Below are 12,069 nucleotides of genomic sequence, written 5' to 3'. Positions count from 1 at the left end.
GAGCCTCCCTAGGGGATGCTGCCTCCCTGTGCAGGCTAAAAGGGGAGGTAACGTCAGGTGGGCAAGCCACACTGTGGGAGGGAGGGAGAGGGCAGGCTAGTGGAAGAATGTTTGGGGAATGGAGAGGCAGCAAGTTTTAGGAATAGGTATGGAAAAGAGGAGGCAGTTTCCAGAGATATTTAGGAGGTAGAAATTTATAGGACTAGATGATATAATGGAGTAATTCAGCCATTCATTCATTTTTATTGAGTACCTACTAGGTTCCCAGGAGGGGAAGAGGATACAAGGATGATGGAAAACCTACAGGGCCCTGCCTTTATGGAATTTATAGCTCTATGAATGAAAGAGCAAGATTAATCTACTCAAAACCCTCTCTTATGTGCTTTTTAATGTACATAAGAAGAGTTAGAACCACTGTCAAGGTATCTAAGATGGGGACCCAGGGATGAAGGAGCAGGTTTGCAGTGTCTATGGACCTACAGGAAGTTTCAGCAATTTGGAGGCTGCTTGTGCAGAAGACAGATCTGCCTGTGAGTGGTTCCTGTCCATGCAACCACTAAGGCCACAGAAAGTTAGTCAAAAGAAGGGCTGAGGGCCAGCACAGCAGTTTTTAAGGGCTAGGGGCATGCTAGAAACGTGAGACACTGGCCAGTGGCCAGGGTTCCAGTAGAGCGGGAAAGGAAGAAAAGCAGGAGCCATAGGAGAGGTCCATGCCAGCAGCTGGCCTATAGGTACCAAAGTCATCATGGGAAGGACAGAGTTCCTGGGTTTGGCCACGAGGTTCGTGGGCAGAAACACATCTTCTTCTCCTTTTTTTTTTTTTTTTTGGAGAGATGACATCAAGGCTGAGGCCGTGACACAGGCAGACATTCCTAGATTGCACCGCATGGAAAGTGGCAGCGATAACATCGAGCGGGTGTGCTGACTCAAGGGCCCCAGATAGAACAGTGGGAGGGTTGGGGCGGGGACTGTGATGAACAGTGTGACTCCTCTTTGGCCCCTTCCCACAGGGCCAGGAGAAAACCCTCTGGAAGGGGTTTCCTGTGAGCATCCTCCTATAGGCTCTGGAGGAAATGGGTATGTATGTGGCTACCCCAGGCTCCATATCAGAGAGGAAGTTACCACAGCTTGAAGGAAACAGGCGTCCTAGTGCATCATGTCCCAGGGAACCCCTACACAGACATATCAGCTGATCACATACTCCCTAGACCTGCCAACCCATGGTGTGAGAGTCTAGGAGACCAGAGGCCCACCCACACAGTCTGTGATGGTAGAGACAGGAATTGAACCCATATCTGTTCCTGATCCCCTGATGTTTCTGTTACTATCTCAGGGATCAGAATGGCAGGAAATGCTGGTTGCCTGGCTAGACAGATGAGGGATGTTCCCCATTAGGGCAGCTTAAAAGGAGACTCTTACAAGTGTTGGCAGGGAAGCCAGAGTGGCCTGTGAATGTCTCAAGGAAACCCTGAAGGCCAAGGGCAGAATTTCCCCAATAGAGCCTGTCACCCAGGCATCTCTGTGTTTCAGGTTTGGGCTCTCCACCACTGATCCCTGGGTAGCCCAAGGAAGTCCCTCTTCCCTGAGTCTTGGATCCCTCAACTCTACAATGGGTTTAATTATTGCTGCCTCACAGAGGAAACTTTTGTCTATCCAGAAACTTTGTGGGAGAAACCTCCCAGGAAGGAGGTAGTGCTTCAACCTTTCTTCTCCTCTTCCCATCACTTTGGGAGGCTTCTGAAGCCCAAATTGGGCAGAAGACTCAGCCTTGCTAGAATTATCAGGGACACATGCCCCTTGCCCAGCCATAGCCCCTGACAGCATCTTTCTGGACAGATGCAATGAGGTAGAAAGCCCAGGCTCCACCCAGATTCAGGGTTCACAGGGTCCTGGCACTGTACTCAAGAGACCCTGGTGCAGGGACAGCACCAGGAGGTGCTCATTTTCCCTGAGAAAGGATCCCAGTCACTCCAGGCCACACCAGACACACAAAGCAACATCTTTGGCCTTTGTGGTCACAGCTCCAGGCAGATCACTCTGGCATCTCCTCTGTCTAGGTCCCCAGAGGTACACCTCAAAAAGACCCAGCCTGTCCAAGTCCTAATTCTGATCCTGTTTCTTGGGTGTCCCCAGTCCCTGGTACTGGTGAGTCCTGACTGGTCTGGGAGGATCTGAAGGTGATTAACCATTAACCATGTGTGGACTCTCTGCATTCAAGCCTATAGGAGGACCCACCACTTGTGGCTGTACTTGGAGCTCATGTTTGGTGGTCACATTAGGTAGGGAGAGGGAGGACAATACCTAGACTCATGGACACCATGTTGAGGGCATCAACCAACCATGCACAGAGAATGAAGAGACAAGAGGGGGAATCAACAAATAAGAGTGAAACAAATTCAGAGAAGGCCTTGAGGGGACATGTTGCATGTGTGGGTTTGGGGCAAGAGGTGAATGAGGAGTCCAATACTCAGGGTTCTGGCTCAGGCAACTGTGTGGACAGTGAGGTTATTTGATGATATGGGAGAGACCCAAGGTAGCAGAGAGGTTTGGGGAGTTGTTCTAGACTGGACTGGATGTGGCAAGTTTAAGAGGCCAGGGGACCTCCAGGAAGACTCATTCAGTTGTGGCTACATGGGCCCAGAGGTCAGGGAGAGGTCAGGACCCAAGACACTTGGAAGTCATTGGTAAAGAGGAAGTTCTCCTCACCAGAGGGCTGCACAAAGTAAGCTGGGCCTTGGGTAGTGCCCAGGAGCACCAACTTGTAAGACTGGGCCAAGGATGATGAGACACCCTTTTTTGCTTCCTTTCTTGGTTTTTGGGACTTCCTTGCTGTTTCCTAACTGCACACTCAGGCTGGTAACACCCCACAGATGGGTTCATCAGGCATGCCCTCCATGATGCCCACTCTACCACTTATGCCTCCTGCCCAGAGTACTTTCTCCAAGTACTGGAAATGCATCCTCTGCCTGTGAATCTCTGTCTCTTGGCCTCATCCCCAGGTAGGAATGTCATCAGGCATCCAGAAGGAGCCGCTTTCTTTATCTGTCTCCTTGGGAAAGAGCCATTGGATACTGCATTAAAAATGAAAAGGAAGAGAAATCTACCAGAAGCCTTTCAACCTCCCAAGTCTTATGCCCCTCCCTGTCCTTGGTTTTTGAGGCTGAAATCCAGGCCAATGTGCTGGTTGAGTACCTGGGGATCTGTACCCAGCTCTCATACCTGCCTTCCTCTGGGGCTGGTGGGCCAGAATCAAGGTTGCAGATGTGGGCTTTCAGTTCTGGTGGTTCTGGAATGAGCTCCTTGAGGACATTTCTGAAGTGCCAGGGCTCCCTTGGGCTTTCTCTGAGGCACTGTTTAGGCAGGCACATCTCTTGCTTCTGGTTCTTCAGATCCCAGAGGGTCCTGGCCTTGAACCCCAAGGCCACACCCTCTACCCTCTATTATGTATCTCTGCCTCTGGGCAGAGCATCCAACTCATTCTGGCACCATACTCCCCTAGCCCCTCACAGAAGTGAACAGCAGAGGCAGAGGGCCCCAGAGGAGTGGTGATAAAAGTGATAATGAATAGAGTTGGGCGGGGGGGGGGGGGGGGGGGGGGGGGGGCGGCTACAAAGTGTCTCTGGGATGGCTAAAGGTGGTCCTTGGAGATTTCTCCTCCCAGCCCTGGAGCAACAGATTCAAAACTCCCTCTCCCTGAACACACATTTATTTCTCACTCCCACAGGCCACCCCTAGTATGGGTTGTAGCCTAGTTCCCTATATAGCCTGCTGGGGTGCAACAACTCCCTCCACTATGAATGCAGAGTTGGAGGCTTGCCTCTAAGCTTGGCCCTTCTTGCTGCATGACCTCAGGCTATGACTCCAACCTCTGAGCCCCAACTGGCTCATCTCCACAAGAGGATGGAGGCACACTATGCAGTTTTTGGAGAGTGCCGGGCTACATGGAGGGATGTTTTCTATTTTGACTCGATGCCTTCCCTCCCTCTCCCACAACCCCCCACCCCGCCCCTCCCTCTGGCCCCCAGCATCTATCTTCCTGGCCTTGAGACGAGAGTAATTACCGGGATGTGGACGGCCTCCAGAGACTTCTCCTGGCGTGGAGGTAGGCTTCCCTGAAGGGAGTTTCCCTATACAGACCCCTCCCCAGTGCCTCAATACCTCCCCACACCCAGCCCCAGGAGGAAAACCCTGCTGGGCAGCTGGGTATTTAAGGTCCACTGACTGGGAAATGGCACATCGCAGGGAAAGAGCCAACTAAGAACATCAGGACAGGGGACTGTCCTCCCTAGTCCTGTCCCCCACCTCGTTCTGGCAAGGAGGAGGTGGTCCCAGGCTGTTAGGGGCCCAGGGCCTTGCCTCATAGGAACAAGGAGTCATTGAGTCTGGCCATCAGCTGAGGAGAACAGTCATATCTATTGGGTACCCACTGATGCAGGTGGGCCCATCCCCAGTGTTTCATGCCTCTCAGGGTTCACAACCTTTCTGAGGGAGAGGAGTGACTGTCTGTTGTTTTTATTACCATATTCAGGAGGGGCCCTGCCCGCATACAAGAAGCAGGACAGACACAATGGAGAAGAGAGAGCACTCCATCAACCCCCTGCCCACTCCCATGCTCTTATAACTCTGTGCTATAACTATGTTCTCTCCATACCCAGTCACAGCTGGCCCCTGTCCTTCCCCTCCCCTTCCAGAGGCCCATTCCTCCCTAACATGGTCACCTCAGAGGTGCATGTCTTCATCCACACAGCCTGCTGTCCCTGGCTGCACTTGGTTGGTCTCGAGCATAGCCCATGTGCCCTCTAGGGCAGGGCTCAGTCAGGACACTTGCAGGATACTTGCACAGTGCTGCTGAAGGAAGTCTCAGGGGCAGCTGGGGTTGGGAGTGCCGGTCGGAGGAACCAGTAAGAAGGCTTCAGACTAGGACTTTGTGAGCCTAGGGAGCAGGGAGGATTTGCGGAGGGAAGGGGGAGGGTATCAAAGAACGAGCCAAAACTGCAGTGAAAGCTGACCCTGGGGTCTTTGAGGAGCTGGGTGGGAGTAGGGAGGCCTTGACTGCCGGCCAAGGCAGGAGAGAGCTGTGAGCCGGTGGTTTCTCTCAGAAACTCCATGAGGCATGTGGGAATGGGGGGGGGACACATGGACAGGAGCAATGAGGGCCAAGCTCTGCATCTCAGCCCCAGTGTGTGTGTATGTGGGGGTCACTGGGTAGGAGGGGACAGTGGGCATGTAGAGGATTTTGGTGCTACGTGTGTGGTGGCTCGGTGGGGTGGAGCTGAGGCTCTGTGGCTGTGCTGCTCACCACTGGGGCTGGAACCACAAGGCCGCAGAGCTAGGAGGTCCCTCCGGAGGCCTGGATCCAGCCAGGAGACTACACTTGAAAGGCTCCTGTGCCTCAGTTAGCATTGGCCAAAGCACTGTGGATTAAGGATTCATAGTCTCTGGAGTCAGAGGCTCCCTTAATTTCTCTGTGCCTCAGTTTCTTTATTTGTAAACTGGGGTTAATCACAGATGGGGTCATTGAGGGGATTCCCTGAGCCCTCCATGGTCCAGGAGGGCAGCAGCAACTTTGCCTGATCCATCTCTCACACCCCCTCCAGAAGCCTGACCTGAGGTTTTCAAGGGAAAAATTGAGGCCCTGGCTCCCAGTGGGAATTCACTCAACACTCTACTCTGGCCCAGACAGCCTCTGCCTCACCCTCCCTGCCACCTCGTCACCTGTTCTGCTTGACCAGCTCTTCTTTCCTTCAGCACCTCTCTCCCTCTGTTCTGGATCTTTCCTGTGGATGTTAAACATGGTTTCTGTTGTGACCCCATCCTATGTCTCTCCCTTCGCACACCCATCACTTCTCAGGCCATGGTTGTTCAGTCTTGCTGTCTCCACAGTGGCCAGGCCAGGCTGGGCTGGACTGGGATCAGAGAGGGATGAATGGGGGAGGGGACAAGGCTGAGACCCAGAGGTGCCGGGGGCCCTGGGTGACTGGGCTGTAGGGGCAAAGGCAGTGACTGGAGGGCCTGGTTCCACCAAGCCTCTTAGCACCCAACTCTGGCCCTATTAAGTGGCCTAGATGCTCCTGTGCTCCCAGCCTACCCTGTACTTTTAGATCTTCATTCTCTTTCTCCCCATTGTCATCTGCCAGACATCTTTTTCTGTATCTCTCTCTGCAAGATGAACCCCTAGTCCCTTCTCAAGCTCTCTTTGCATCACCCTCTGTGGCAAGCCCCTCTAACAAGACCCATACCTGTTCATCCATTGCTCTGTCTGGAATAACCCCCACCACCCTGTGCTAGGCCAAATTGGACATGGTCAAAAGGCCCCCAAGGTCCTGACTCAGTATCTCCCCAGTCCCCCACCCCAGCCTGGGTAAGCTATGGTGGGTCCTCAGGTTATTTAATGAACTGAGTCAAATGAAGTTTCCAGGACAGGGTGGGAGGAGCAGAGCCTGTCCTGAAGCAGGAGGATTCACACTATGGAGTGAGGTGAGTGATGCCTCTCTGAGGGGGCCTCTCCTTAAACACTGGCCTTCCTAGCAATTTCTCTCTGCTTTATTTTTCTGATTTCACAAATTTTTCAGTGAAGAGGATATATGCTATCTTATATTGCCCTTCCAATGAAAAACTATAATGTTTCTTAAATTAAAATTAAAAAAATAAAATAAAATTCCTGGCTGAAGTCATCTACTTTCCTGCTGAAAAGGCACCTTGGATTTGGGAAGGTGGGAACTTTGACTTTCAAAAGGCCATCCTGGGACTTTTGATGGGGCTTTGCTGCCCACTAGTGGCAAATAGACTTATAGATCTGGCACTAAGGACACTCTGGGTAGCCTTTGGAGAGAAAGCATGAAACTGACAGACATACCGGGGAGATGTGAGCACCCTGGGGCCTCCCATTGGGCCAGGGAGTCATAAGCCCTCTCCCTGCAGGCAGATGAGCATTATATAACAGTGCCCCAACCTGACTTGTTTCTGGGCCCCCCCAGGCTTGTTCTCGGGTTTGGGATCAAGGGTGAGCCTCAGTTCATCTGTTCTGTAAGAAGGGCAGTGGTGAGACCCCAGAATACTGGAAAAGGCTCACCTACTCTCAATCATGTCACCTCCACTTGTCTATCCCCTGCTTTGTGGGGCTATCTTTGCTGACTTCCCTCCCTCACACCTTCAGATCTTCCTGGGCCAGGTCTGTGTCTGACCTGACCACCACCTCCTGCCTCCTGTAGTCCTCAGTCACTAACACAGGGCCTGGGCTGGGCCTGGGCCTGAGGAGAGAAAGAGAAGCTGAAGAAGGGTTGTGGGCTCCCCACCAGATTCCACTTCTATCATAGGTCATCTCTGTTCTGTGAATGCTTTCAGCCCATTTCAGTCTCTGGATCTTTGCACTGTTCCCTCTGTCTAGAGCTCTTTCCTCCCTTATTGTCACACATCTGGCACTTTCTTGTCATTCACTTTGCAACCTATGTGTCACTTGCTCAGAAAGCCTTCCCAGACCATTCAATGTAAAGCAACCTCCCCAGATCCCCTCCATCTGTCTGGTTCACTGCCATATCCCTGTGTCCAATATAAGCCCTGATACATAGGTGCTCAGCCAGAGTTTGCTGAATGTCTGAAGTCCCAGGCACTGAAGGAATATAGTGCCATCCAGCCTGGAGTGAGAATAGTGTGGCTGCAGCACAAACAGAGCTTTGAGAAGGGGCTCTGAATGGGGACAGCCAGGTAAGAACAACATAGCAGACTGCCAGCTACCTCTCCACACCTCAAGTGAGGGGAGCTCCAGCAGCTGGTAAAAGTTAAACCACAGATTCCCAGGGGAAGGAGTCCACTTTGTAGCATTTGCCCATGTTCATAGCATAAATACTCTCACTGTGACCTGTTTCAAGGTATGGATGGTTTGATAACTGGCTGGCAACTTTTCGAGATTTAACAATTGGCTCTGTGAGCCGGTATGAGCTGGTTCCATCCACCTTCGGCTCTGGCCTGCTGAGGACGAGGTGTGGGAGAAGCATGGCAGGACAGGTCACTGGGTCCCTCTCCTCTCCACCAGGGCAGAGGGTAGCAGGGCTAGCACAGGTGGAAGGCAGCTGACCCATTCTCCAGGGAGTGAAGAAGAGGTGGTGAGCAGGGACTCATCCTGGGAACAAGGGAGTGGGGCATAAATGCTTGCCTCAGCTGGGATGAAAACAGGAGCAGCCACCAGGTGTGGGTGGAGAGCGAACGGGCAGGGGAGTAGAAGTGGGAAAGCTAGCCAGGAATCAGGAAGCTTGGACCCATGCTCTCAGATCCTCCCCCAGAGTCCTGGAACATCTCACCAGTGGCCTGCCTGCCCCTAGTGGCTCCACCAGAAACTGCAGCAGCTTCTCCAGCTCCTTCCAGGGCCAAGTCCAACACAGAATCTTCCCTGAGCACCCACAGTGCTGTCCGTGGACCAGGCTGGAGAGAGGTGGAATGAGTGAGAGGAAAATTGTTTTCGTGGGAACACAAAATTGTATTAGGAAGAGGAATGTGGAGGGTATATTTCTGCGGTAGTAGATCACTCACGTTTTCTTGTCCCATTCAAGCAGCCAGGCTGTTCCTTACTCATGACCCAAGGGGAGGAGTGGATCAAGGTGGGACGCAGAAAAGAAGAGGGCTGGGACCCTAGCATCTGATGTCAGCATCCTAAGCCTTTATGGTACTTGTCAGAGAGAATGACATTGCTCCTTAGCATGGTGACAGAGGAGGGCTCACTCTCCCCTCTCTCCCCCACCATGCCAGCCTGGAGAAAGTGCACCTAGGCAGCATGCAAGAGAGCCCGGGATGGAGGCACTCAGAGCTAGAGGGTCAGTGGGACCTCAGGGGTCAGGTGGCACATGGAAGCCACACTCAGTGATGTCCTAACCTCCACCATTCAGATCAGACTGTGCCACCCTGGGCTACAATGGCTGTCCTTCCAATGGGTCCCCATCTATCCACCTATTTCAGACAAGAGCCCTGTCCTAGAATAGTGTGGACAACCCAGAGGTAGGCAGCATTTGAGTTGGTCTCTGTAGCTGGAACTCACCATGCAGAGTCAGGATCAGGGCATTCGAGGTTGAGGTGTCAGTGTGGGTAAAGATTTAGAGGTATAAAAAAAGGTGTGTGGTTCATCCAAGAACCCACACTGTATCTACTGGCTGGAGCATCAAGGAGGTTGGTAGTTGCAGACATAATGAAATAGAAGCACCAGGTGGAGGCAGGCCTCTCTTGCTATCCTAAGGGTAAGGACAAGGTCCAGAAGCCCCTGAGGACTGGAAAATAAAGTATCAGATCAACCTGGTCAGATTTGCATTTTCTAAAACTCCATCTGGCTTCCCAGTAGACCACAGATTGCCAGGGTGTGGGTTCCGGGGCCCATCTGGTGGCAGGGAGGCTTGCTGGGGGTGGGGGCTGGGTGGCTGCTCAATCACCAGGCAAGAGAGTTACTAAGACTGAGTCAAATCGAGACACTGGCAACAGAGAAGTTGTTCAGAGAGTGTGGTTTATTTTCTCAGATGCATAGAAACCAGTTTAAAACCTGAGGTACAAATTAACAAGCCTCCAAGTCCCCCTCTTGAGTCTTGTTTAGAATGAGCAGGACGTAGGCTCCTTTGCTAAAATAAATACATTTCACATTGCACAAGGTAATAAATAAAAATACATAAATAAATACGTTCAATAGGATAAAAATGAGAGTATAATCACTAAAGGCCAAATGGGGGCAGCACATTTCAGAAATCAGATAATTAACAATTCATCTGACTCCACAGGAGAAAGTGAAATCCCTCCAGTTCTGGACTATGTGAGAGATATCCCAGAATCTTCAGCTGTTCTGCTGTGTTTGATGTCCAAGGCCCCATGGTGAGAAGGCCCAGAGAAGGAGGGGTATCAGATGGAGAATTCTAGGACTCAGTGTTTCTCCTTGAAATTCAGAAAGTTATCAAGGATTTCCAGATATTTAGTCAGTTTCCTTTGGAAATCAACCCAGTTATCCTCCTCGATATGGATTGGGTTTCCCTGTGAAGAAACCAGGAAAGTGGCATTAAGTTAGAAGGTAGGTGACAGGCTAGAGGTCAGGTCATGGCTAAGAGTACCACCTGCAGGGGCATCTTGAGGGGCAGCTTACCCTGGGTGTGGGAGTGGGCAGGAGTGGCAGGAATTCCTGTGGGAAGAGACCAAAGCGTACAGTCAGGGTCTCACCTGAAAAAGGAGCAGGTCCTGCTACCCCGCTTCTCAGAGGCTGGCCAGGGCCAAAGCAGGGATCCCCAAAACTCTCAACAGCTTCACCAACCTTAAGATTTTTCCAGATTAGCAGTCCATCTTCGTGGAAATTTTCTGCAGCTTTTAAGAATGCATCCAGGTTTGGCCTCAGAAGGGTGTTTTCCTAAGGGGACCAAGAATACGTATGAGGGGAGAAGGTTGGGGTTCAGCCTTCCCATGGCTGAAGTCATCCCCAGTTTTCCAAGACTGCCTTCAGGGACATCCTTGGACAATCCCCTCCTAGTCCCGTTCTTGCCCAGTTGGGTTCCTGAGATAATCTTCAGGGCACAGGTCTACAGGTGAGTGCACACCCCAAAGAAAGCCAACTTTTCTCAGCCCTGACCTCCCCTGGTTCCAGGTAAGCTGCATACAGGGCCTGGGTGGATCTTTCTGCACCTGGGTGGGGGAAGCATTGCTTAAAAGAAGATCTACAAAAGGTGGAGGGCTGACCAAGGGGAATATTTGCAGCTAAGAGGCCAGATAATAGGATTAATGCCTTGACTGGATAAAGGGCTCCTAGAAATTAGGAGGAAAATTGCAGAGACCCTAGGAGGACATGGGTGCAGCCTGTTAACTGTGCATGCCTTAAAGAGGGGGATACAAATGGCCTATAAACTCAGGAGAGATTCAACCTCTTGTTGGACCCAAGGAGTGCCATGCAAACAAAGGTGAGATAACCATGGAAGCCAACTGGAAGTAGGAAAAGTAATTGTAAATGATAATGCCAAGGACCAATCAGCATGAAAAACGACTCAGTGTCTTAAGGAAAAGGAAGGAAGCAGGCATGTTCATGGGAGAAATTTTAGGCTGCCCCACTGAAAAATGATGAACTTAAGGCCTTTGGAATTGTTCACCTAGAGCTGCCTTTTCATTTGTATTTGTTTAAAAAAAGGCATTTTCTTAAGGCAAGGTTTGGTAAACTGTGGCCCTCTGTTGTCTGTTTTTGTAAATAAAGTTTTATTGGAACACAAAAAAAAATAAAAAAATAAAAATAAAAAAAGGCATTTTCATGTTATAGATATGGCTGAGGAAATGTATTCAACACTAGTTAGCACCAGACACTGGTCTGGTGACTCTATGCATTTGTCCCACTTAATTCTCACAATGATCCCACTGAGATAGATACTGTTAATCCTATTTACAGATGAAAAACGGAGGCTAGGCAAGATGGTGTGACATGCCTGAGGTCACCCTGGAGGAAGTAGATTGGGATCCAAGTGCACCCAAGTGTGGGCTGAGTGCTTACCCTCAGGATCTCTGTCTCATTTGGGTCCAAGGGGTCCTGTGGGCGCAGAGGAAGAGAGAGTCCATTAGTCCTATTGGCCTGAAGCACCTGCTAGCCCTCCCTACCCTATGCCAACCTTATCCCAGTTACTCACCTGTGAAGGCAAGGGTAACTTGTTTAAGATCTGCATAATTTCATCAATCTTTGCCAAGTATTGGTTCAGCTGGTATGTCGGAAAGGGCCGCCCCTGTGCCTGAGGGGCTTGGAATCCAAGAAGAAGCAGGAGAAGGTACATGATGGGAAGGTTGCTCATGTTCAAGCTGTCAGGGTCTTTTCTGTCTTGTCCTGGTCCTTCGTGGCGTTCTGAAGCATCCAACAGTCTCCCGTCTTTTATGCGCTGAGGCAGTGTGCCTACACCCTGGCGGTGTAGGAAGGGGCGGACGTCGGAAGAATCTTTATCTGACATGGAACCCCCATAGCAAACCACAGACTTATTCATCACTTTCTAGTGCTGGAGATCACTGAAACTTGGAAAAAAATTACTCAGAGGTTATCTCCTCCTTTTGCCTAGGAGAATAAGATGGGCTGGCCACTGGACAGAA

General features: G+C 51.1%; 1 protein-coding gene across 1 annotated transcript; it reads right to left on the bottom strand.

The window, feature by feature from the left end:
- Positions 1 to 9,891: 9,891 nt before the first annotated feature.
- IL3 (interleukin 3) lies at positions 9,892 to 11,780 on the bottom strand. The gene is made up of 5 exons (XM_042956302.1): positions 11,622 to 11,780; positions 11,489 to 11,524; positions 10,274 to 10,366; positions 10,109 to 10,144; positions 9,892 to 9,999 (listed from the first exon to the last, which is right to left on the bottom strand). The coding sequence occupies exons 1-5, from the start codon at positions 11,778 to 11,780 to the stop codon at positions 9,892 to 9,894; spliced, it is 432 nt and encodes a 143-aa protein (XP_042812236.1).
- Positions 11,781 to 12,069: the final 289 nt, after the last annotated feature.

The sequence above is a fragment of the Panthera tigris genome, chromosome A1 (genome assembly GCF_018350195.1).
Source record: "Panthera tigris isolate Pti1 chromosome A1, P.tigris_Pti1_mat1.1, whole genome shotgun sequence".
Taxonomy (NCBI): domain Eukaryota; kingdom Metazoa; phylum Chordata; class Mammalia; order Carnivora; family Felidae; genus Panthera; species Panthera tigris.
The sequence above is the reverse complement of the archived record's forward strand: the minus strand, read 5'-3'. Positions and strand labels throughout refer to the sequence as shown.

Coding starts and splice junctions, on each gene's coding strand:
- IL3 (XM_042956302.1), bottom strand. CDS start 11,780: ATGAGCAACCTTCCCATCATGTACCTTCTCCTGCTTCTTCTTGGATTC. Junction 11,525..11,621: donor AGTTACCCTTGCCTTCACAG/GTGAGTAACTGG, acceptor CTGCGCCCACAG/GACCCCTTGGACCCAAATGA. Junction 10,000..10,108: donor TGCCCACTCCCACACCCAGG/GTAAGCTGCCCC, acceptor GTTTCTTCACAG/GGAAACCCAATCCATATCGA.